Source organism: Branchiostoma lanceolatum, chromosome 2 (genome assembly GCF_035083965.1).
Source record: "Branchiostoma lanceolatum isolate klBraLanc5 chromosome 2, klBraLanc5.hap2, whole genome shotgun sequence".
Lineage (NCBI taxonomy): Eukaryota > Metazoa > Chordata > Leptocardii > Amphioxiformes > Branchiostomatidae > Branchiostoma > Branchiostoma lanceolatum.
Window position 1 is genome coordinate 34,000,968 of NC_089723.1, and position 25,472 is coordinate 34,026,439.

The 25,472-nt window shown below is 40.1% G+C and overlaps 1 protein-coding gene across 2 annotated transcripts in view; it reads right to left on the reverse strand.

The window, feature by feature from the left end:
- Window positions 1–25,472, reverse strand: part of LOC136428768 (uncharacterized) — a 48,683-nt gene that overhangs the window by 11,675 nt on the left and 11,536 nt on the right. For both annotated transcript variants that reach the window (XM_066418510.1, XM_066418511.1), the window contains exons 2-6: window positions 11,961–12,135; window positions 10,243–10,398; window positions 3,970–4,308; window positions 2,536–3,506; window positions 1,030–1,869 (exon numbers count right to left, since the gene is read on the reverse strand). In XM_066418510.1, the coding sequence (XP_066274607.1) occupies window positions 1,030–1,869; window positions 2,536–3,506; window positions 3,970–4,308; window positions 10,243–10,398; window positions 11,961–12,135 (2,481 nt within the window). The remainder of the gene's footprint in view (window positions 1–1,029; window positions 1,870–2,535; window positions 3,507–3,969; window positions 4,309–10,242; window positions 10,399–11,960; window positions 12,136–25,472) is intronic.

A 25,472-nucleotide genomic window follows, 5' to 3' on the forward strand; every position in this document is an offset into this window, starting at 1 on the left:
ATGTATTCTTGTTGGAAATGGGACCTGTCATGCCATGGGCATTTTTCACCCACGCATATTGAACAGGTGGACTGGCTACAAACAAAAAGTAGCTGCCATCATCAAGTTGAATGCATTCTTTTGAACAGAGTGAGCAAATATGCACTGTCTTGATAGGTATGTACTTTCATACTACAATGAATCCTGAGGCTCTCTCTTTTTAATCTCACAATGAGAAAAAGGTGCCCCAAGTGAATAACAAATCCTGTACTTGGCAGATGACATATAGCTGTCCTGTTGGTTGCTTTTAAGGTATTTGAAGGACTAGTACACGACTTGTACTATGATAAACATAGTCTACTGCCTTGTAAATATTCTTGTTGAACTTCTCCTTCAGGCTGCTATTAATGGCCCTGGTTCTAGATGCCAAAACGGAGCTGTTACTGAGACTTCCAGTCAAAGTTCATATCAACAAGGCCTCCTTGAGAAGTCATCTCAGCATGAAGAACTCCTTAGGAGAGTCATCTTCACTTCACTTAAACAGTTTCATCTCAAGTACTCTTAAGACATCTTTAGATTCAAAAGAAATGGAAGGCATCATGCAAGTGACCCTTACCTTTGCAGGAATAAGTTACAAGAGTTAAGAGAAATAATGGTCTATGGCATAGATCTAAAGCGTGGAATCTTTCAAGTTGGATCAATGCATCAATTTCAGTGAAGAGGTACCCGGGCATTATTACTTCTTCTTGGTAGGACTTTGTATGACACACTGCATCAACGATAAGAATGAATGTCTGGCCAGTACACAACAATCTTCAGCTTTGGCACAAAATCTATTAACATTATTGACTATAGGGTTTTGGCAGCAGGGGGAAGTTTGAAGTCACTTGGTGCAACAAAATTAGCTCTGTATGTGTGCTGTTTGGAAACTTGCAAAACAAACTAGATTCTGTTAAAACTGTCCTGACTTTTATTTGAGCTGAACAACTACAGAGCCATTTTTTGTTGAATCAAGTGCACTTCCACAATTGTCTTATCTCAAACTTTTACCTTTGTCTCATGGTCCCCCTTTGAAGGAGTGCTGATGCTATTTGTGCTAGTACCGTGCAGCATTTCCCCACCGTCAGCTTCATTCCTTGTCTCTGCTTCAACTATTTTGTTTGTTTTTGCAGCTGATACAACGTGTATGTGCTTGACTCTCTTGCCCCGTGTTTTCAGAACGACTGTCCACGTATCGTCATTGTCACTTGTCTCTTCGACGTCTTCCTTTGCCTTGCCACTATTTTCCTCATTGTCTTGGGTCTGTGTCCCTATTTGGTCCTCAATGTGTAGGATTTCTTTGTCTGGTAGCAACTCTTTTGGCTTCTCTTCCTTTTCAGACTGAATGCTAACATCTGGGGCCTCCTTTGATGCCTCCCGGGTCTGAGACTTTGAAGAATTGGCAGATGACGACTTCTTAGAATTTTTCACTTTTCTCCTCGGCTCCTTTTTCTCCGGTACGGCTTCTTTCAGATTTTCCTCAGTCTTTTCGTCCGCCTCGCTGCCTCCTACCTGGCACTCCACCGAATGAGTCTCACACTCCTTGGAACCTATCTCGCTGGTCTGGCATTCTGTAGAGCGGGTTTTTGTTGGCCTGGGCTCCGTCTGAGCTTGGAACTCATCGCTGCTGGTTTGTGACTCAGTGCTACTGGTCAGCACCTTCTCCGTACTTGAGTCATGTTCACTCGAGTGCAGGTCGCCGTTCTCTATGACGGTTTTCTCCGTCGTTTGAGACTCCGTTTCTGAAGCTTCGGACTTCTTACAATCTTTTTGCTTCTCAAGGCGCCTACGCCAGTCTTCGAGAAGAGCATGGTCAAGTTGGATATCTTTCCACTCGTTGTGATTTGGCACCTGTAGTGAATGAGAAAATCAATGGTCAGTTGTACACTCCTCTAACAGTACTTTTCATTTTTCATCTCATGACTGCACGCCTTAACAGAAAGCACTGTTAGATAATGAGCTCTACCCAATCCTTAAACAAGGCAATTGGAGATGGTAGACGTCACCCCCTTACCCATACTGCTCTGCAATACTTCCAGATTCACACAAAATAGCAGCAATGAGGATATGCAATGTATGGCAATGCTGCATTCTGTTTATTACAGGACATCACAGAAACACACACATACAGTCATGTATAAGGGCACAGGAACACACAGGGCAGTATTAATGACAAGTATAAGGATACATATTCTGCCAGGCGGATATTTTGGATTCATAATTTGATATATCTGATTGTTAAAAATCTTTTGACTTTTTTTATAAATATATACCAAATATATAACAAACCAGAAATGAACAGATTTAAGGCTTTACTCTCCTCTTATCTCAGAAGTACATGTAAATAGAAGTAAATAGGGAAGAGATCATATTTATGATTGCTAAAAATCATTGACTTTTTTTATAAATACCAAATATATAACAAACCAAAAATGAACAGATTTAAGGCTTTACTCTCCTCTTATTTTAGAAGTAAATAGGGAAGGGATCATTAAACAGTAAGACTTGCTGCAATACCTGTGTCCCCTGAGTTGCTTGAGCAGAGGCACTATGTGATCCTGGGCAGTTCCTCCCATTCTCCACCCAGCCACCCCTCCCCTCCCTCCCCCGCTGCGGTGGTTCCAGCCATCCGTACTCCATCCTCTGCCAGTCGGGCATCATGTTAGAGTGGTCCGTCCACACTGGGGCGGGGGCAGGAACCATCCCCCAGGGGGGCTCCACTGGGAACCAGCCGCCATCCCCCACCCACGTGTCGACGTTCCCGTTCCACCGGGCGTGGTAGTTGTTCCGCCTCTTGCGATAGCGGCCCCTGCGGTCGCCGCCGTTACTGCTGGCGTTGCTGTGCACGCTCCGGTTGGACTTCCTGCTACGCTGCGAACTGTCGCTCTCGGTGGAGGCGGCGTCTCCGTCGTGGTGGAAGCCGTTTTCCCGTGGAGGCTGGACAGCGAGGTACCTGCGGCTTCTGTTTCGCCAGGCCTGGACCTTCTCGTGGTTAGTTCGAAACGGTCTCCGATGGTTCTTCCTCCAACAGCTCCCTGATACAGGATCTGAATAGGCACTTAGTTTTCCGGTGCTCTCTACTTCTATTTCCTCTCCTTGACTACACTCCCCACTTTTCACACACTCGACTTCCTTTTTCTCACTACCCTCTACGTCCTGTTTTTCTATCACTGGGCTATGGCTATTTGCACTCTCACTATCACTAATATCACTACTAAAACCATGTATGGACAGATTCATCCGGGCTGGTTTCTGCAGATTTCTATCGTCTGCATCATTTACTGGTGTGTGCTTTTTGGTAGGGCTGTTGAGGGTAATTTGACAATGTGTGTTTTTGCTTTGGAGATCTGCTTGGGTTGAGGAATTTTCTTTCTTTTTCTTTTGGTCGGTCGGAGCCTTTACTTGAACCTCTGTACCGCCGAGGTCTTCGTCCCGAAAGGTCATGACAGAGAAGTCAATGCCACTGTCAAGGTCATCAGTGCCCGTTGCTGGAAGGAAAAAAAATGGAAAAAAATACATTTTAAGTCAATTACATAGAATCTATATCTATTAGATTTTTTTTTCAGAACTGGTCTTACCAACACAGAAGCAGTTACAGTGATAACACATATACATGGTATTGAATAGCAATAAGATATAAAAGGTGATGGCCAAATGCTGCCCATAAGCCAAACTGTCCATACGCCAAAAATAATTACTCAAGCAACTGGATAAATTTTGAAAATTTTGAAAATTTTATCCAGTTGCTTGAGTAATTATTTTTAGCGTATCTTACTACCTGGATGTCTAACTTTCATCAACAAACTGTCCATACTCTAATTAGGGAATACTAAGTAAACAGCAAAATCAAACTATTCTAGGCCTCTACATTCCAAGGCAATGCATTACTACTAATTCTTCAATCTGCTATTATATCTTAAGTTCCATCGACAAAATCAAGTTTAAACCTACCTTTATTTTCATATGTTTTCCTATCCTTTCCACATGGTTTTGCAGCATTTGTCGGTGCACTTTGAGGCGGGGTATGTTGCCTGTGAGGTGGGGACGCCCAGACCCCTAACTGTGTACTTGTGGTCGTGGTGGTGCTCACTGTCACAGAGACGGTGGGTGTCTTCTGTGCCCAGGGTGCTATGCTAATGTGGTTGATAGTTGTAGCCCTTGGTTTGTCCTCTCTTGTCAGAGTGCGGATGGCATCTCGAGGTTTCGCTGTAGAAGCGAAGCCAGCTGGGGCACTCACGTTGGACTTGACTTCCCAGCCCCAGTCATCTCTGTCCTGTCCCTCACGTTTTCCTGGGAGCAAAATGAACAGTTGTTGAAGGATTTATCGGAACACTATAAATATACAACATCATATTTTAATTTATCAATCTTTAGGGTGGTCCCTTAGATTAACTGAGTGACTGATTTCCAAGGGATTGACATAGGCTGTACTATGATATCATAATCATAATTGACTTTGGTTGCATTGGTCATAAACCTCATGCCAATCATGGAATGCTGTGCAAAAGGATGCTTTTATTACATTTTCTTCATGCAAGATGCATTAGGTTGACTTTCATTCTCAATATAACATGATTCTGAAGCAACAACAATATCAAGAGAATCTCCCGCGATAGATAACCCAAAATACCCTCCACCATTTGAGCCAAAATCATGCTGTCTGCAATCTGTAATACCTATTGGAAAAGGCTTTCTCATCTATCATCATCATGAATGATTAAGATACAAAAATACCAACAAGAAACAGGCTTTTTTTAATCATTCTTGATAACAACTGGGCAGTCCCTTCATCATAGCAACTGATTTCCAAGACGGCTTGACAGCTACACAACATGGAAAAATCCAGCATCCAATCATAAAGGGTGATGATACCTCGGGTCATACAGATTTGACAGTGACAAGCTGATTGCTTTCCTGACATCCCGCGTGCAAATCATACATGTCAGGTCAAGTCCTACGCTAGATTACTTGCCATGTTCTATTCATCACTGCACGTAGATGGAAATTTCATACCCCAGAAAGCCCTTGTGGCAGTGGAAAGCCTTCCTCCACTTACCCCAAATCACGCGTCTCATCTGCGAAAATTAGGCGGCACAATGGAGCCACATTCGAGCATCTGACTGGGAACACAAACTACCGGGCTTTTAGCCTCGATTGATAATGTAAATAGGACACCATCAAATGGAGACCTCGTTGCAAAGTGCTTTTTGGTAACTGGGCCATGTTGGTCTTTCCTCCATGTAATTTGGACACTTGTACAAACCTGCATAACATGCTGCAGTTTCAAGTATACTTGTTCATTTTGTTCAGTGATTGCAACCCAGGATTAACTGGCATTAGCTTACAATACATGTACATTGTGATTGTCTTGTGCAACCAACATTTACAGGTCCCAATTACCCTAATGAAATCTATACACTGTCAGGATACACATTATTTGAGAGTGACTCAAGTCCTTTACAGCATGCCTCAATGAGATTTTGCAGTTGACAGGAAAACTTGACATCTGGATATGAATATTTCTTTGTGAATATATCCAAGTTGTATTTCTTACTTATTCAGAGTTCAGTCAAGCACTAATCATCATTACACACAGAATGATATGCAAACTGCAACACATCCCTTTCATACAGCACCGTCCACTGCCTACAATTTGAGGTGATCATCTAGATGTGAAATTCTGAAATAAAATTCGATTTAAATTTCTAAAATTCTATTTCATTTTCTCAAATTCTATCAAGTGCTTTGAATTCCTTATCTTATCATAGTTTTATTTTCTGTTTTATTTCTGTTTTATTTGATTCTATTTTCAAAATCATTGTTCTCTTTGATTTTCTTTACGTTGACATAGAATATCTTTAAGATTCATTGTTCCAACTCATAAAACAGATCTGTGGTTATGCAATGACTCAAATGGGGACACTTAATGAATAATGATGAGATTTCAGTGGCTGCCAGTCTCATGATCATGTTACAAAATGAAAGGTTGGCAGAATTTTCTTTCACACATCAAGCTGTCTCCTTTACAAGTCCAATATTGAAGGACTGCTAAAAGACAGAAAGGTATTGTTGTACACAGTGCTTTTCAACAACAATGCTTTGCCAACATTGTCAATTACCGAATAGCTGGCAAAATAGAATTTAGTTGGCAAAATCAGCAAAATGAAAGTATAAGTCATGATGGAAAATTAAGTAGATCATCGACAGAGAAAAACACTGGTAATGAAAGCAATGATTGTATGACTGATATCATCATCTTCGTAAATCATCAAAAGAAATAATATACATGAGCATGTACTGTGTATTTTGAGAAACAGATAACTACATATTTACATTGTACATGCAAAACAGAAAAACTGAGCAAAGATTTTTATTGCAACATCAATATCAACATTTTATGTTGCAACTTCTTATGATGCTATTGAGTAAATGTATCTGCTATTCATGCAAGAAGAGAAAAATTGTCAATTCAGTCCTATTAAATGAGGAAAGAAAACAAGGACTCAGGATGCTGGGCCATCCTTATACACTTAAGCAATATGCACAGCAACACCAATGCTAGGCATTGCATTCTAACTCGAGACTGTGAGCAACAAGTTAAAAATCTACAACTGCTGAGAGTCATGAGTACTAATTCGTCATCCTTAACCACAGCCATGCCCCGGCTGATCATTCAAGAACAAGGGGATTGCAGCCTAGGAAGTGCACGGTGCATTAAGTAGTGTGTGTTAGTGCCAAATCACCACAGCCCTTCAGCATCTGGCTGTGCAATTAGAGGCATTAGCGGTGTGGCAGGCTTGCCAGTCAGAGCTCAGAGGCATTTGCACGGATGTAAAAATGGAACCCTCTCACGTGACCTTGTCCTTGGTTGCCACTCTTCCATGCACAAATGGGCGAAAATGACTGCGGCGGTGAAAAAACATGCAAGCATCTACGTTTCTGCGGCTGGATGGGAAATTCCCAGAAGTGGTTTTGATAAGACCCATTAAAGACGTAACATGTTGGGACTGTGGAATATTTGGACCTTGAGGATTGTGCAGCAAGGGGCATGTGCTTTATACATTGTGTATGAGATGCTGTATGTCAGGCAGGGTAAGAGCTTTGTGCAACATTAGTGCAAAGTGGCTTTATCTGTTATCACCTGAGTTCTCCTTCGTCCTAGACACATTATAGTATTTGTTTGTATAATCAGTTTGGGACTGTATGTATACATTAGCTGCACATTTCATGTCCATCTTTAACTTTTTTCAAAAGTGACAAAATTATAATTGTAGCACTTTCATTAATTGTGCAGAGAGCTCCAAAACTAATCTTACATTGCCAATCTTGACTGATAAAAACAGCCTGAGGGTAAACTCGGAATTGATAGTTAGGTTTTAGACTGGCTGATGATCTCATGACTTCATGATGTGCATGTACATCATGTGGATCCACATCCTCATGTCAGTGTTGAAACTTGATAAAATAGCAAGCTAAGTTACGTATGGACAAAATTAGCTAAGTAATACACAACAAAGTCAACAAGACCCCAGCATGTCCTGGATAAAAGATTTAAAAAAAAGGAAGTTCTGCTGCGGTACCAAGGTCAGCAACCAGGAGGTCCAATATTGATATCGGCCTATGCTTTCACAACACCTACCCACATACCAAAAAATGTCACAATCCATCCAGAGGTTCTTAATTTATAGCTCTGGATACACACACACACACACACACACACACACACACACACACACACACAAACAAAAAACACACACAATGACAAACGGGCCAAAAACTATACCTCCATTTTTCATGGAGGTAATAAGGAAGGAACAGCTGAAATGGTATTCTACTCCCTAAAAATGGCCAAGGTCAAGCTCCTAACTTGTTTTTACACAAATCACTGGGCACCGCATTTACCAGCTCAGACCCTCAAACTAAAAATGCTGGAAATACCTTTTCTTTGATATGATAAATCAGGACTACTTTAAGTGGGTCTAAATTGAACATGATAACAGAAAATCCACTGTTTGTCTCCAACGTTTCAGAATTTGATTAGTTGTTGTTGAAATATGGCAGCCTGCTTGTCACTGTGCAGGTCATTTGTATTCTGTTGGAGTTTCTGAAATGCATACTAAAGACCAGGCATTTCATCGCCCTCTCGACTTAAGTAAGCACTGGGGGGTAGCAACCTAACTTGGAGAGAGAAGATGACAGTACATGGAGTAGGCTCGAGAGAGTATGTGTTAAGGCTGCACACATCACAGTCCACTGCGGTTGAAAGGGTTGTAAATGTCAGCGTATCACAAATAAAATGCCTTGACAAGTGGGACCTGCCCTGGATTTCTGCTGGTTTGCCATCTGAGCCTGGGTGTGGGTGTCGTGTGATCTGTGTGTGCCGGAATGCTCCCTGATAGTCCATTACGGCCAAATCAATGCCGACCAAATGGACTATCAAGTCACTACCCTTACTCCCACATGCAAATCACTACAAAGAGTGTGGCTGAATAAGAAACCGGTTCTTACAGGTTTAAAGGAGAGCTCTGAAAGTAATCATAGGCCATTTTGTATGAATTTAACTGCTTTGAAAGTTTTTTTCCAAGAATTGTTGTGATGGTTTGAATTACATTACATTAAAACAAAATGAAAAATCTTACAAATAAGTCTGTATGGTTTAATCATGAAGTTGACATTGACTATATAGACATACTGTAATACTTGATTTGTTACAGCTGGTAACTTAATCTTAACAGTCACTAGTCGACCGATAAAATTTCATCATCGCAAATATTTGATTACTAACAGTGGAGACAGTGATGTTTGTTCCCACCGTTAAAATTAGATGCCGTGAACTACTTCCCTTTCCCCCAACCGCTAAAATTACAAACAGCTATATTAAAATGGATTTACAGTATACATCTTTTTTTTTTTAGTTTCAAAGTCTATGGAGTCACTTCTGTCACTATTTGCTGCTACTGCTAATTCCAAGATCTGGGTGTCGACTGGCCTTCGCTGCAGACTCCTTTCGGCTGTTTTTTTATTACATTTTTTTTCTTATTGCTGGCTCCTTCTCGTCCAGAAAAAAATGTACTAAGAAAACGGTAACTTAAAAGACAACAGCCGGAAGGAGTCTGCAACGGAGGCTAGTGTCAACGGAGTGAAGCCAGGTTTTTTTATTGACTCAATTTTGGTTTCCTGGTTCTACGAAAAGATCAATCAATGCTTAACAATAGCAATACGACACATCCTTCATGAGAGCAGCCTGCACACAGGAAGAAAGCCTTTATCTAAAATAGATCAATTGGCCAGCATGCACTAACTCTGGGGCTACCAATTATTCATCAGGGCTTAGAAAAACCTGCTGTTTTAGTCTGATATTAGGTTGGTGAGGAAACAACACAATCAATACCACTCTCTAACCGGAAAGCATTGGTATCGCTACTGAAGGTCTGTGAAAAATCTGTCAGCGTGTGCAAATATTTTGGAGTAAGTCCAGATGGCCCTGTTCCCATATTGCACAAAATCATTAAACAGCACTCCAGTCTAAATGTGTTGACACTTTCTAAAACTAACCATGAATACCATGCACAGTTTCTAAAAAAAGCCAATCTTTAAAATAGGATTTTAAATCCTGATGAAATCTCAACTATATACAAGCACCACATATCAGACACCTCTGTATCAAATATCATATAGGTCAAAGGTCAAGCTGCTGCAGCAACTGTTCAGAATTCTTCTAAATTTTACTTGACACAAAAATACAAATTTATTGTTACCTGAGCAACACTTATCCAGTTGCTGGAGTAAGTTTTGTATCGAGTATCTTATTACCTGAAAGTCTAACCTTCATCAACATTCTAAATCTTACTTTTGTTCCTACCTTGAATACAACAGAGTGCAACTTCACAAAATTGCTCAGGATAAATAAACTGGGTTTTACTTTGGATATGTGACCTCATGGATGCGCAACTCCAGTATTGGTGTCAGGGGTCAAATGAGAGTTGCTGGGCAATGAATATAGATGGCACTGCTCTTGCCACAGATGTGGATCAATACCACTTGTTTTGCAAGTCTGCTCTTTTCTCTGATATGATCATACCTTCAAGATTCAAAAGTTCCTCCTACAAAGGGAGACATTCAAGGATTTACATGCCTCATGCAAAGAATTAAAGGATCAGCACAGTGCATGTCTACCCCCCTCCTTATGGCAGATATTGGCAAGCACCCAATGGTCTAGATTACCTCTGACTTTTCCACTTGCTTCCCTGTCAAAGCTGGAGTCTCTCCACCGGGTGTGCAGTTGTCTGGGGGAGCCGAGGTCTCGGTTACTGGTCTGCTGGCGGCGTCTCTCCTTCTGCAATTTTCTGTCTTCTTTTGTGGGTTGGGTGATCCATTTGCCTGAAAAAGACAAGAGCAGAGCAATTTGCCTGACCCTCTGTCATTTACTTGAGTGTGACATTGTTACAGATTGGTAACAGCCTGACAGTTAAGCTCCTGGTTCCAATTAATTGGAGACTAAGAGACCCAAGTCAAAATCCTGGGATGGGCATCTCAATTGGGGCTGCACCTGTCCTATGGACGGGATGTAAAATGGGGATCCCATGTTTGAGGAGGTACTTCGATCGTGTCAAAGGGTAAAAAGTAAAAAGATACCCTCCTACAGAAACAACAAGGAAACTTGCTGATCTATGTGCCAGTACAAGGTGAACAACAATAGTGACAATGCTACAAGGAAGGCTGGTTATACTTGAACATTAGTGACTAGACACTCAATTGGCCACCCTGATTTAGGAAAACAGAAATAGAGTAATAGTCCAGTAACTGTAGCTAGTCTTGCCTAGGACAGAACCATAGAAAAGGTACTGAACACCTGTTGCCACATATTGCCACATGTCCATAAAGATCTTTCCTAACGAAAAAGATCCTTTATTTGCACGGCCATCAAACTTTAAGTCCAAATTTGTGTTGCTGTTGCCTACTCAAGAATATTATATTTGTATGCTATCACCATAACCTATCAAAGTTGATGTGCTCTATATATATGCAGTACCAAAGGGCTGTCAGTACATGCCTATTCTGTGCAGTTTGTACAGTGCAAATTGTTACTTTCATCAAAAGTGACAAATTGATTGCCTACATCTCTGCACCTATATGATTCCACAACCAGTGCTGCTTGTTGCACTTGTCCACAAGGAGTAAAGCTGTCCATGCAAGTTCTCAGCCCCTTCAGAGCAGAGTATGCTGATGCAGCTTGTAGCTTGTACCACTGATAAGGGTGTATGACTGGCCCTGCAGTGATGTGCTTGCCCTCTGACTCTGTAGAAACCTGTTTGATCCTGGCCCCTTGTTAGGTAGAGTGAAGGACTAAGCGGTGTCTGATCTAATCTTATCACACAGCACAGCGAGTGTCAGAGTGCATTGGCTTTCTTTCTGTTGTACTCAACCAAGGCCCTTGTGAGCCTGGTTCCTGGAAAAGTGATTTCCTTTTGGCAACCTTTAGGCAAGCTGAAGGCAGATGTAATTAAGCGTATTCAAGGCCACAAGATAGTTACTTGCTTCTCAAAACTGCCCCATTCAGTATTTTTGTGTTATTTTGTATTGTTCTAAGTCATAGTTCTAAAACTGCCTGAATGTATCAATTCATTCCTTTGTTCAGACCCTTGTAGAGCCTAGTGGCACATAGGGCAGCAAGTTTCCTTAATGTTTCATTAGCAGGGGATATTTTCACACAAAAAGGTTGCAAGCCCTTCCCCTTTGTCGTGCTCGAGGCATCACCTTGAAAACAGAACCCCCACTTTTATGTCCCTTCCAAAAGATGGGTCCAAGCCTAACCCGGATGTCCCCAACCCAGGATTGAACCAGGGTCTCCACTTAGAGACAAGACTAAGGCTGCCACTAGTTGAGCTACATCCCGCCTGAATGTATTGGTCACTTTCAAATCACAAATCTTTGCCACTAACCATCTTCTTCCAGCTCATTCCCTTCTTCCTTTCGTCCACAGTCCTCCTGATCTGGCGTGTCCTGTACTTTTGGCTGCTGCTCCCACGAGGGGGTCTTCGAGGGTTGTGGGGGTCTGTCCTCCTCGGAATCTGATGCTCTAACTTTGTCAGACAACAGGAAGCCATTGGTGATCCTCTGTGCAGTGAAAAAGTAGAAAATGTGGTGTAATGAGATTGTGTTCACTACCAGACTGTTATTCAGACAAACGGTTATTCATTGTCTTTAAATTATAGAACCCGGCATGTTGATGGTATACTTTACTCTTTTCTACTGTTATTTATGGTCAAATAAGTGTAATTAACCTTCTCCCTGCTGTCCAACTCTGTAACCAATAGAGAACAGCTTCTTCAGTGTGCTAAAGATTAAATGTTTTATGACTCTCTGGCATGTTTCCATTATTGAAAAACATAAATAAAAAATATCTAGATATACGTGACAGTAGATTTATGATGTCTATCACAGGTACCACTCTTGAAATATCGTGTGACTAAGAATTAATTGGCAGATAGACATAGAGGTCATGATATACTGTAAATGCATTTCATTTTGCTGTGATTCAAGTTCTTGGTAGGAAAAATATGGAGTGTTCGCTGTGGATTTTACTTTGCAGTTGAAACAAGGTGACGGGCAGAAGACAGACAAGCATTTTTGCGGTGGTTTCAAATTTTTGGTAAAAAGGTAACTACAAAAACCACAAACATTTCAACTACCACAAACTTGCAAGCATTTACAGTTATGTTTCTAAATGCTATGTAATACTGGCATTACAAAAAAACAACTAAATCTCATGAAAATACAGGGATATGACAGTCAAAGATTTGCTAGGTTTCTTATACTTTGACCACCCAAGTTCTGGATCTGTTAAGTAACAAGTCCTTGTATTGGTTGATTGTCATATGCAAACCACTGGACCATACACGGAAACAACATGGCCGCCAGGTGTTGATTTACTGTCAAGTTTGCTGTTGTCACAGAGGTTACAATAACAGAAAGAAGGATGTACATTTGTAAAGCCAAGCAACTGACAACATACAGGGGTGAATGTCTGCAAATAAAACTAATGATCCCCCTAGGTGTGTTATAATATCACTCCATCTGTAATTAATTCATTCATCAATGAGATGGTATTCATTACAGAGTCTTATGTGTACCAAGAAGTACAGCTATAAGTATGTTAGAGAGCTGTAATTTGATTCCAATGAGAAAAGAGCCATATTGTTTTCACTGGAAGAGAACATCGTATATCAGATTAGGTGCACATTAAAAGTTCACTCCAGCATTACAGAGAAATGTATCAAGTTTAGCTCTTACATAATCTGATTTTGATCCGACTTTGACAAGATTAACTTTACTACCACCTACGTTAAAGAACTTGGCAAACAAGAACCAATTCATTCGGAATTATAAGACTGTGTATTTGAGACAATAAAATGCAGCAATCAAATTCTGTTGAGTGTTGTGTCACAAGTTTTACTTTGTTTGCCAACAGCTTATAACTCATCATTGTCTGCAATGACACTACAAGTTTATCAGTTTATCTACAATGATCCTGTTGTACATTGTAGTCCATTCATAATAATGCTGCTATTGCTGAAATGTCACACTTAGCTATAGAAGCTGTTGCTGAATAATGACACATGCAACACTGCATCTGCTTTGTCATACCCACCCCAGAAAACACACAATTCAATGCAAAAAGAAGTTGAGAAAAGTCCTCAAACAAAAAATTGTAACATTCTAAAGTCTGAATCCAGTTTTCACATTTCTGACAGCAGCGCACTAGGGGCACTCGAAATGCATTCTAAATACTCTATGGAAGCCCATGTGCTAATGTAGAAGCTTCTGCGATAACCTAAGTTATCATCCTGTTTGGAACACCCGTATTAAATATTTTTGTGGCCCAGGTATGACAGAAATATCAACATACAATGATCTTTGCTGGTCCATCCATCAGATAACTTATATGGTACAGCAACCATTGTTTCAGCACCAAGGAAAGGCTAGATTCTAGAAGTTTGTTTGTGTGTTTATTTGCTTATTTGAAACATCTCCATTAGTGGCAGTACATGATACATACTCCACTAATCTTCGTTGAGTCATAAATTATAAGAGGCACAGTATATTAAGTGTCTGCATGAAAAAACTGTGATGTCTTGTATATTGTATGTGATGGACATGACAACTGAAAATGTTGTGAATAGAATATGGCATTAAAAGACTGCTGTACTAAAGAAGGTTATGTTGTTATGAATTTTATTGTCATCTTCACATCATTTAGCACACAGTGATGACATGTATATTCTACAAGATGTTGCATTTCTGTAATTCCGTAATGTCCCTTTGCTGAAATTTTGATCCAAACCAATTTTTCTAATAAGTAACAGGCTCGCATCAAGCTTAGATTCTTTCAGAGTGGTGTCATTTCATGAAGAAGTCTATTTTGGCTGAAATTAGTCTGTTGTTTTCAGCATTAGGGTGGGGGGCATATCAGCCTGAATCCTAATTGATCCCTGATGAATAACTTTGATTCCCCCATTCATGGTGCCCAACATCACTCATACACAGTGTAATCGAGTGAAAGGGTGAATAATGTGAGACTAGGGCACCACACTAGACCTTCCCATTAATCATGGCACACACTTGGCATCTATGCAAGTAACCGTGTAAAGTGAATGGCAAGATGAAACTGACAAGGGCTAAGCTGCAGTATATCTCTTTGGCTCAACCTTCACATTGCATGTTGCCAAGGTGATGAGGCATTTATGTATCCTTCATTACACCGATATCCATCTCATCACTACTTTAAACTGATTTTACAGCAGGTTTGAATCAGAAGTTTCTCCATAATTCTTTAAACTGGAGATTTTTTTATCAGTGCACTAGTATAAGCTTGGTACATTTGCTGTTTCAATAGATATTTCTGTTTATTTATGTCATCTCCAGGTTGCTGTGGGCTATGTTACTAATGAAACCAAATGTAGACAGAGACTTGTTAAGCTACTGCTTTATCCATCTCAAAAGCACCCAACCTTTTGTAAAACCTAGCAGCAGACCTTCCTATTCATATACATGTAGTGCTTAATTTGCAGTGCAGACACCCAGGCCCATTTTCTGTTATGTTCCTGGGTAATTTGTACAGCTTAGAGATGATCATGGAGCATACAAGCTGTTCCTCTTTGTTTAGTTCTGCCAGACAGACGAGCATTACAGCAGGCCAATCAAACTGCAGCCAGCTTGGCACCAGTATTGTGTATGGAGATAAGAAACCTTTACTTTTTTTAGGACAAAGGTGCATGCGTGGAGCTGAATAAAAGTTGGTTAGGCCACAGCAAGTAAACCTGCGTGTATTGAATTTTGCCATACAGCCAGGGCTGCCCAACTAGCCTGTTGCTATTACAAGGGGATAGCCCTACTGATAAAGACAGGACATTACTATAGAATTTTGATATGGACATCATGCATAACGAGCTAAAACAATATTCTAAGTACATGTACATAAAAACAAATGCATATACAACGTAGATGATTTACAAGAGGTCAGAGTCAGTGTGTCAGGGTTGCCTACACAGTCCCAGAGTTTCCTTTTGAAGGAAAAGGGTTTTTTTTCCCACTCTGGTATTACATTTGGTGTCTGAACAAGATATCATCCATAGAATTTCTTTGCTGTGGCCTTATGGTCTGTACTGGCTTGGCTATACCTGATAGTGGTGTAGATTTTACCACATGCACAGAAATGTCAGGAAGACTGGATGTTTTCAACAGTTGTCACAGGTGAAACTTTGCACATGATTACGGCTGGAAGAGAGGCTGTTTGAAATGGATTGCATTCACATCATAGAATGATGCACTAGGGATTTCTTGAAAAGGCGAGAGTTACTGTAAGATTTGACAAAGATGAAAGTGTTATTGATAACATCTTCCTATTTTTCCAAAGGAACAGAATGACATTCAAACCAAGGAATAACAATATTGAGGCCAGCCAAGTGACAACAAGGTTTCTTGCCATACATATCTATTTGTTTAACAATGTCAAATCTTGGGAATCTCTATTTGTACTTGACTACTTACTTAACGCCAGCTTCAAGGCAGCGGGTTTCAGTTATCTTGCTGACAATAGCTGACAATAGTAGTCAATTGCTTTAATCAAAACGAAAAATGTGGGAAATTCGAAGCCAATATATTTTAACACCCACAGAAACAACATGCAAGTAAATTACATACATCATTTGTCTCAGGTTCACCTCAAAATCACTTGACTTTCCTCTAGATTCCCCGTTTCAAAAACATGACAGTTTGTTTTCATTGCCCACCTGCTACCCACCCTATTTCTCAGAATGGTTGTCAGACACAACCACACTCTTCTGTATGCCGAGTGGGTTCGTGCTCCATCCCTCGGGCTCTGTCTGCTACTCAATATCGAGACATGCATGTATCATATTCAAGAGTCGGATTATGTTTTTTTGTCTGCCGATTACTGCCGCCTCTTAACCATAACATGTACACCTTGTCACATTAATGTAATTGGCAGACCTGTAATGAATATACCGGCGAGCTCAATACAAAAACACTTAAAACAAATTGATCCAACGCTGTGGTACACTTGATAACACCGAGCAGAAAGCCTTTCATATAGGAGCCCACTCAAGGGTCGGAGCTAAACAAGTACTTCAGGGTGGACATAAAAGATACCATACGAGCTTCTTGGTTTGCTCTTTGCGTCACTTTGTGCGTCAGTGGGGAAGATAAACTTTCCGCATGTACGTCAGCAACTCACTCCAGCGCAGCAGTAATGTTTGCCCAGTTGAGCGATGGAATGGAAAGATAGTCAATGGTATTAATAGTTCTTCTCTGTTCTGACAATCATACATTTGTGTACAAGTACAGTTCAGGCAGCTACGATAATGGATAGGCTGTGGAGAGAAGGGAAAATGGCACAACAAGCTCTGATGTATATTTGACAGATTGCGCGGGATGTTGGAACAAATCGTTTCCCCAATAGACTGTGACTACCTCTGTGAGTTTGGGAGTAGCGAAACCAGATTTTGAAGATTGTACTTTACACTTGGATATGAGTGCAAATAAATCAAAGCACCAACCCGATACACCAGCGTGACGTACCGTAACATTGGCATCCAGCTTGGGTTAAAGGCCACATCACATATGGCAATGAAATTATTTACTATAAACACAGAGAAAAAATTCCTTCCTGATGTCAAACAAATTTATGAACTCTAATAGCCCTTCTACGTCTATAATTTCAGGGATAGCTTTTCAGGTTACTTTGTGAGGAGTGAACATGCATATATATCAAACAATATCTGTACAAGGTCAGAGGGTCTTTCAGTCACTAAATATTAATTTAGGGACTTACTTGAGTATTTTTTTTCCTTTTAAAACAAGATCCATATGACATAACATACAGTTATCAAAGAGAACTGTCTAAAGTGCTGAAAAATTGCTGTTGTTTATATTTTTAATTGCTTTCCAAAATACTGCTGAAACTACATCATGTTTTCAGCGTGATGCTACATATTACCTGGGGAACAAGTGTTTGTAATTCAGGCTTCATTTAGACGGTAATTAGATAATTCCTGACGACGTGACTGGAATCTAATCATGCCGTATGGCGTGTTGTAGCAACATGCTAATGGGTGGAGGGTAAACAATTTTACAAAGTACAAAACTTATTGGAAAATTTTCAATATGTTATACCTAATGTTGTGGGCTAGATCTTCTTTTCTTACCAGATTTACATGATGTAAAAAATCATAATTCTCCACTACACTTGTTAAAATAAAATTCAAATAACATCTTATAATGTCCTTAGTCACACAACTGACAGTGGCTTTGAACAAGCTGATACATGTAGTATGCCTGCGTTCAGGGTACATACACTGATTAATCATTCGTAAAAATATAGGTTTGTAAACTGTACATTTTTGAAAGCAAAGGAACATACAATGTTAAATTCCTCAGAAATTTGCTGGCAAATAATCTAGAGGCTGATTACAATTTAGATAGCCATTATTTCCTAACTAGTCCATTAAAAAAAATTTTTGAAAGCATTAATTGAAATGAATTCGAAAAACTTAAAAAGGAAAACTAACAAGATAGGCTTGCAAAAATTTGGCCTTTACCTTTGCGATGGTCAAACCATTAATCATTAATGCATTCCAAACCCACCCACCCCCAACAATGAGTGGGAGGGACAAAATTTAAAGCTGGAGACAGTCCTGGTGCGGTTCATACTATTGGAAAATCCATGTCTAAAAAGACCTTGACACTGACAGAATGACAGTTATGCTTTAGAATTACGCACAGCCAAAGCTCTAGTACACATTCCTTACAAACTCCCTGCCAATTGGCATTCTCAAAATTGTCTGCAGTGTCGAGATTGCTCTGTAGTGGGGCCGAGCTAACCCGTCCAGAGAAATCTCAGCACGGGAAAGGATTTGAATGACGCCACATCGCAGACACAGATGTTCAGGAACAGCTGTCCGAACTTTGGCAGAGTGGAGTTTTGTAGCATTACCATTAAGGGCGCTTGAGATAGAAGCTTCACATTGACAATGGGATGTGCCACTCAATGTCCACTTATATCATACTTGGATGCATGAGAGATGGAGGAAGGGGTTCAATGTACTGTAGGTAGATATGACTAAGATCAGAGTGGGTACAAGAGGATTGTAGTGAGTACAACATATAGTATCATCAATAAGAACAAGTGCCCTTGTAAGTTATATCAAGGGCAGGGAGTTACTAAAAGACTAAAGATATATGAATACATGTATGATCATAAAGTTTGTTAATGTTGAAGTGGCACATAGGGTAGCAAGTTTCCTTGCTGTTTCAGCAATAGGGCACATATTTGCAGGGAGGGGTTGCTAGCCCTTCCCCTTTAGCATGCTCGAGGCACCTCCTCGACCACGGGACCCCCATTTTACGCCCCTTCCGAAAGACGGAGGCAGCCACAATCAAGATGCCCTGCCCATGATTGAACCGGGGTTTCCCCGTTGGAACCAGGAGCTCAACTGTGACTCTGCTACCAATTGAGCTATAGGGACATATCCTGATGACCTTAGCAAATTTTAGAAATCTTAACAAATTATGTTACCACTTAACCCATGCATCCACAACTTGCTAAACATACCCTTGATGAAATATTACGGCTAGCTATGCATAATTTCTCAGCTGCTGTATTTTCAAAGTGAAGTGTCAGGAATGCTGAGCTGGCATGAGGATGGAAATTGATAGTCAGGGATTGCTACCATGGTAATCATGCACTTTCAAAGTTGGTGCTTGAACTGTAATAGACAGCTCCCCCACTAGTACTGTCCATTACAATTAGAGGTTCAACAAATAAGCAATTACTGCATGTCAGTCAAATTTTGCATTTCTATGTTTTGATTGAGGTGGGCTATACACCACATTTATCAGTATGTGAACGAACGTTGGAGACATCATTTGAATTCCCGTGCACTGTTTTTGGCTTACCTAAGCAGGCATCTCACAGGACTTTGCCAAATTGCGCCAGGCGTTCTTGAAGTGGACGCAAACTGGCACGAAGCCCAGCGACATACCCGCTTTAAGTTGGCTGGCAAACATGGCAAGGGCCAACAACCTTTGCAAATAATGTTCACCAGTCATGTTTCGTTCAAATTTACATTCATTGCTCCCATCAATGAGAGAAAACTTCTAAGTCTTCTTCAATTGCCTTAACGAATGGGTAATGAAACAGGCTTAACTCAACTTAGTTGTTACATTTTGTAGATTTGTCCCTGCAAACATAAAAGAGAGGAAAATAAATATTTCACATGTTATGAATAAGCTGCTACCTGCTCCCTACTTTGGATGGTTAGTGTAACCAATAAAAACTCTTTAAAAAGTCAATGCTGAATTGGAACTATCTGGGCCTTTTGAATGTGGAATGCCATTCTCTATTTGTGCAGAAAGTTCATGATCAAACTATTACCAACACTCCTCCACAAATTGCACAATGTTAAGGGCTGAATATTCATCAAGCTCCATGCTTGCCATAATGCTTTTCTAGAACATAGTCAAAGTCACTAAATAAATGACTTGTAAGTAATACACTGTATGTCGAGAGCTTTGTTATCTCTAAAATCCAATTCCAGCTCAATATTCCACCCAGGAAAGATTACAGGCATTAACACTGTGAATCCTAGGAGTTAGATACTAGCGATAATTGCACAAGAACTGACAATCAGTATTGGCTGATAAAGAAAACATTATATAATCACCACTTGTAATTCTGGGCACATCTTCCCAATATCCTGTGAAGCATTTTCCTATTAGTTTTCAAAATATACCAATCTCTCAGAGCCTCTTCCCCCTGGCTGCGAGATTGTGCAATTTACTGCTAGTTCCTTTGAAATGTATAGATATAAATGGTAGAGCGTTTAGTCCTAAGCCACGACGTCAAGTGCGCATGAATTTTCCTGACTATCAGTCTGATATGGAATGTTCCAAATGTGGATTTGTGTTACTAAACTCCGTAAGGTCTCTGGAGAAAATCAAGCAGATGAATTTTATTGTCAGGAAATGGATCTTTGCTTTCACTTTAGTTTAAAACTTGCACAAGCACCTGGCATTTCCCATAACTTTTGTGTGAGTGGGCGATATGTTCAAATTTTACATTTCAAATAGTGTCGTATCCCAATTCATGTTAACAACACGGCTGCACGGTGATGTCATTTCCCATTTCATTGCTGACAGGAAAACTTTCCATGTAAATCATGTTATTACTGTACACATTAGCCTGCATTACACAAGCTCTCGGCCGGAGGTTACTGTGCCCCCCACCCAAGCCTCCGGCCGAGAGCTTGTGTAATACAGGCTACTGTACACATGACTGTACCTTAACACTAAGGCCACACCAATTTAATTTCTTGGTCAACAAATTTTTTTTTTTAATTTTAGCACGAGGACATAATTAAAACAGATTCTGAAGGCTGGGGTGAAAACTTGCACCTGCCCATGTTCACTCCCTGAAACTATGTGCACCAAAGTACAAACTTTCCTCTGAGATTCTGTTTTCATGTTGATTTTCCAATCTAGAATTTTTTCAAAAATTCCTTTGACCAAGAAACAAATTGGTGTGGCCTAAGGCACATTATCGTGTGTTTTGCATTGTCTTGTCTAAGAATCCCCTGCGAATTGTGCTAAGTTTCCCATTACATGTGTTTGAATTAACCTTCTCCCTGCTGTCTAACCCAATAACCAATACAAAGCTGGTGCCAAACAGCTACCTTAGCAGGCTGATGGTTAAGAGAAAGTAAGAATCATATGAAATTCAAGAAATTGCAAAAGGAAGGGAATCAAACAACAAGGGGCTATGAATTGAATTAAATATGTTTTTATATTTATCACCTTGTAGAGCCTGTAGGATTGAAAATGAAATTATTATGTTCAGGGTCAATGAATATTATTGTTTTAATATCCTGTTCAGCTACCAGGAATCTTTTAATATCCTGTTCAGCTACCAGGAATCATCCTTACATAAATGCAACCCTTGACCTAATGTGGCTTTTAAGTCTTTTTATACTATGACTAGCAGTTTACAATAAAGTAATCTTTTTTAATTTGATGTTCAAGTAGTATAGACTACATTACTTGTCCAATTAAAGAAATAATTATTCTATCAAACTCAGAGCAAACATAACACCTTCCTAGTGACTTGGCCAAGGCTCTGCGGCAAATGCACAATGTATGTACACAGTACTACACCCGCTACACTTATCTGTGCATTAAGGTCCCACAAAGATCAGTTGGCATGCAAAACCCTCACTTGGCCAGATAGTAAAAGCCTGCACATGGCCTTTCCCTGACATCAATCTCACCTTTGCCGGGAAAAATGACTTCAGAGGGTAAAAGCGTTTAGCATGACCCGATGCATATAACAACATCTTGCAAAGTGACCAGGAGAGGAGGCAGGTCAAAAGTCAAAAGTAAATTAACCCCTAGTGACCACAGTACATTACCTGCAGTACACAGTGGGACATGGCCAGAATGCAACTCGCACATTATGATACGCAATCAGAATATTTTTTGACATATCAAAGGGATGCACATTAAAGCTAGGCCGAGGTAATATTGCATCAGTAGTTCCAGCAGCTAAAACTTCAAACAGTGGTAGCTATAACTTCACAACTCTAATCTTTTACTTTTAATCTTCAAATTACAAGAGAGGCCCAAAGTCATGATAGATGATACTCTGTCAGACTATAAACCTGAATTAATCCATCAACAAACTTTGCCTGCATGAAATACAGAGACCTAGAGGGTGTTAGTTGGACTTTTTTGCTGAAAATATATATGATGATAAACATACTGTAGTAGGAACTGCTGCTAAAGATAGGATGAGAAACTGCTAGATTATGGCCTTAAATAACTAACAACACTGTGTTTTCTACTGTTAAGTTGGTATTCTGACATATGGTGATAAATATAATTTTCCATTCTTGCATGGTGTTTCATCACTTCTTCATTCTCACAACGTCCTCTCTATCTTCGTTGGAACTAAAGTTTCTTCCTATAAGTGGTGAGTTGTTCTTGCCATAATTACCTGGTCTATCTCAATTGGTGCATCTCTTTGCCAGCCTTTCCTGATTGATGGAAGTAACAGCAATAAGGCTGTCACCGGAAGAGTTTGATCAATGTCCCCCCGAAGATGGGCGATTCACCTAGCTGTTTCATAAGACCCTGCAGATTAACCTCCTTCTGTTGACACCTGGTGCTCCATCAGACTGTCTCCATGGACTGTCAAACACACTTTTTCAAAGGGAAGGAAAGTGATCTCGATCTAGTTTTAGCTCAGCCAAGAGCTATTCTTGCACTGGTCGTGACAGAGAAGACAGACGCTATGTACAGTATTTACAGATTCAATGTTCCGGGGAAATTCCCCTAGCTATTTTCGACAAGCACAATGAACAGTGGACCACGGCTTAACGTCCTGTACTAAAAACTGCAACCCTTTCCGGTAGCGTGCATGTCGGGTGAGCGACACAGCCGGGATCGAACTTGTGGCTTCAAGTTCCAGAGGCAAGATCGCTAACCACTGGACTACGCACGTTACCTGGACTTCGCACATTATCCGGACCACGCACACTACCTGGACTATGCATGCTACCTCCAACAGTACTTGGTGGTAGCAAATTTCATGGGGGAAACTTGCTGGACTAAAGTTTTTGTCAACAGCTGTCAGACTGGCCCATTGTAAGGTGTAAATGAGTGTCTGCCAGAGGACGAGACACCTTTTTGGCGCTTGACAGGTTGAAAATCTCGCTGGTGTTTTATAGCAAGGTCTGGCAACATTCCACATGCTGGTAATGAAGAGTTTCTTGAAAGCTCTCCTGTTCCAGCAAGACATCTGAAATGCTGACTCAGTTCCCCCATCCAGGGAACAAATATCAAATTGTGTATGAGAGCATTAGGCTAGATTGATTTTTTTTCAGCAAAGTTTCTGCTGTAGCGCAACCATATATGACATATTCTCATTATAGAACTGATCTATACAATTTTACACACAACCTATTTGTGTTTTTCTTCTGCTAAGCTCCCTGAACCTAATAAGGAACAGAAGCACTGTGTCTGGAACTTTATGATTTTTTGATGAATGACTTTGATTCCCCAAGAGTGCAATTAGAATAATCTACATTAGATGGTATCTGGGCAATTATGATAGAATTCTCCTGACAGAATGTTAGTCGAGGCATAGCAACGAAGTACAGGAAGTGGGAAATTGTATTTCATTTGGCAGTCACTGAATTGTGAACCGATGTATTCTTAGAAATGATATATATATAGAAATCAAATTATCATCATCAATATAAGGAAAACGATGTATGACAGGGTGAACATGTTGTAAAATAACAGTCTTCATATACTTTTATCTAAAATTCATACAGGTAATCTATTCTGAGATATAACGGGGAAACGAAAGCTAACATGAACTCACATAATTCTGCTGAGTACCCTACGCCACATTTATTTTAAAGGTGTCTTATTGAGGCCTTATCAAGAATACTGTAAATGCAGTAATGTTCGCGGTGATTTTATGTTCACGGTTTTCGCGACAACCGTTTCATCACGAAGTTAAAACCACCGCGAACGTTTTTGTACAATACTGTAGCAGTTTGTAACTATAGCACTGCCGCAATCTTAAAACCACTGCGAGCACTCCATTTATTTTCGCCTTAGCGCGAAATATAAACCACACGAACTTAGATGCATTTACAGTATCTTCAGCACCAGGATATCTACAGCATGCATACTTCATGGATTACTGATGCTGTACTAGAAGATCTCCTTAAATTCACAATTTTTTGTGTGGAAGTGTTATAATACCCAGTGGAATTATGAAAGTAGATGTTACTATTGAGGGTGATGCAAAATTTGAAGTAATCATGTCTCATGTCAAGTCTTAGTGCTGACAGACTAAAAGTCGACGTATTTACCAATGTATCACAGAGGAATCTAATGAGGGAAAATGACTGATAATGAGTGGAATACAAAGTTTCCTGAGAATAGAATCAAATTGATGGTTTCCGGGCTTTAAAAAAGTTTAACATTAAAAAAAAAGTCAAGGGGGAATGTTTGCAATAGTTCTGTCCTTGGTGCTGAAAGCATGATTATTATGTAGACAACAACATCCATCTGGGATACCCACTTTCAATCTGTTAATCTACAACTAAATCTTAACTATGTTACCATAAGGACATATACTCTCAGTGAGAATTGCTTATGACACCCAAATGTGTCCACCTATATGCCAAAAACTGCATGATTACAATTATCAAAAACTTTACCTGAGTATTACATCTTCCACAGTCTATTTCATCCATTTCATCTCCATCAGTAATACTACATAAAACTTAATCCTATGTTACAGTATCTCTACTACTACAAGCCCAATGGTATCATCGCAATAAGCCTAGATACATGTGATTGAAAAACCATTATCATTCCCCCAGATAGCCCCCATTCCCTGGGGTGGAAGAGAATGCTTCCTTTCTTATCTCCCAATATTCAAGTCGGGCGTGAAATTGTTATAAATGGTCCCGTGGTTATCTGCTGCCACTATCTACCTTGTGAAATTAGTTAAGCACATAAACAGTGCTCCAGAGGGCGGCTATAGATAACACTGACAGTGCATGAACAAAGAATCAATAACTTGTTGAGCAAAAGAAACAGCTCAGGAAAAGAGACGAATGAAGAGGAAAGCGCTAGGCATTTTAGAAAGATAGACCATACTACCAGTAGGTGTTGAACATACATATTCTCTTCAGCCTTCAGCTTTTTCATGTATCTGTATCTACATAGCCGGTATAACCGCTCTTCAGCAAAACACACCAGATCTGCTGGTATGGGGCGCGTCAGCAGCTGGTTATATTTCATTGAATGACTTGTCACACCTAACCTGTGCACATCTAGATGTACATGTAAGCATTGTT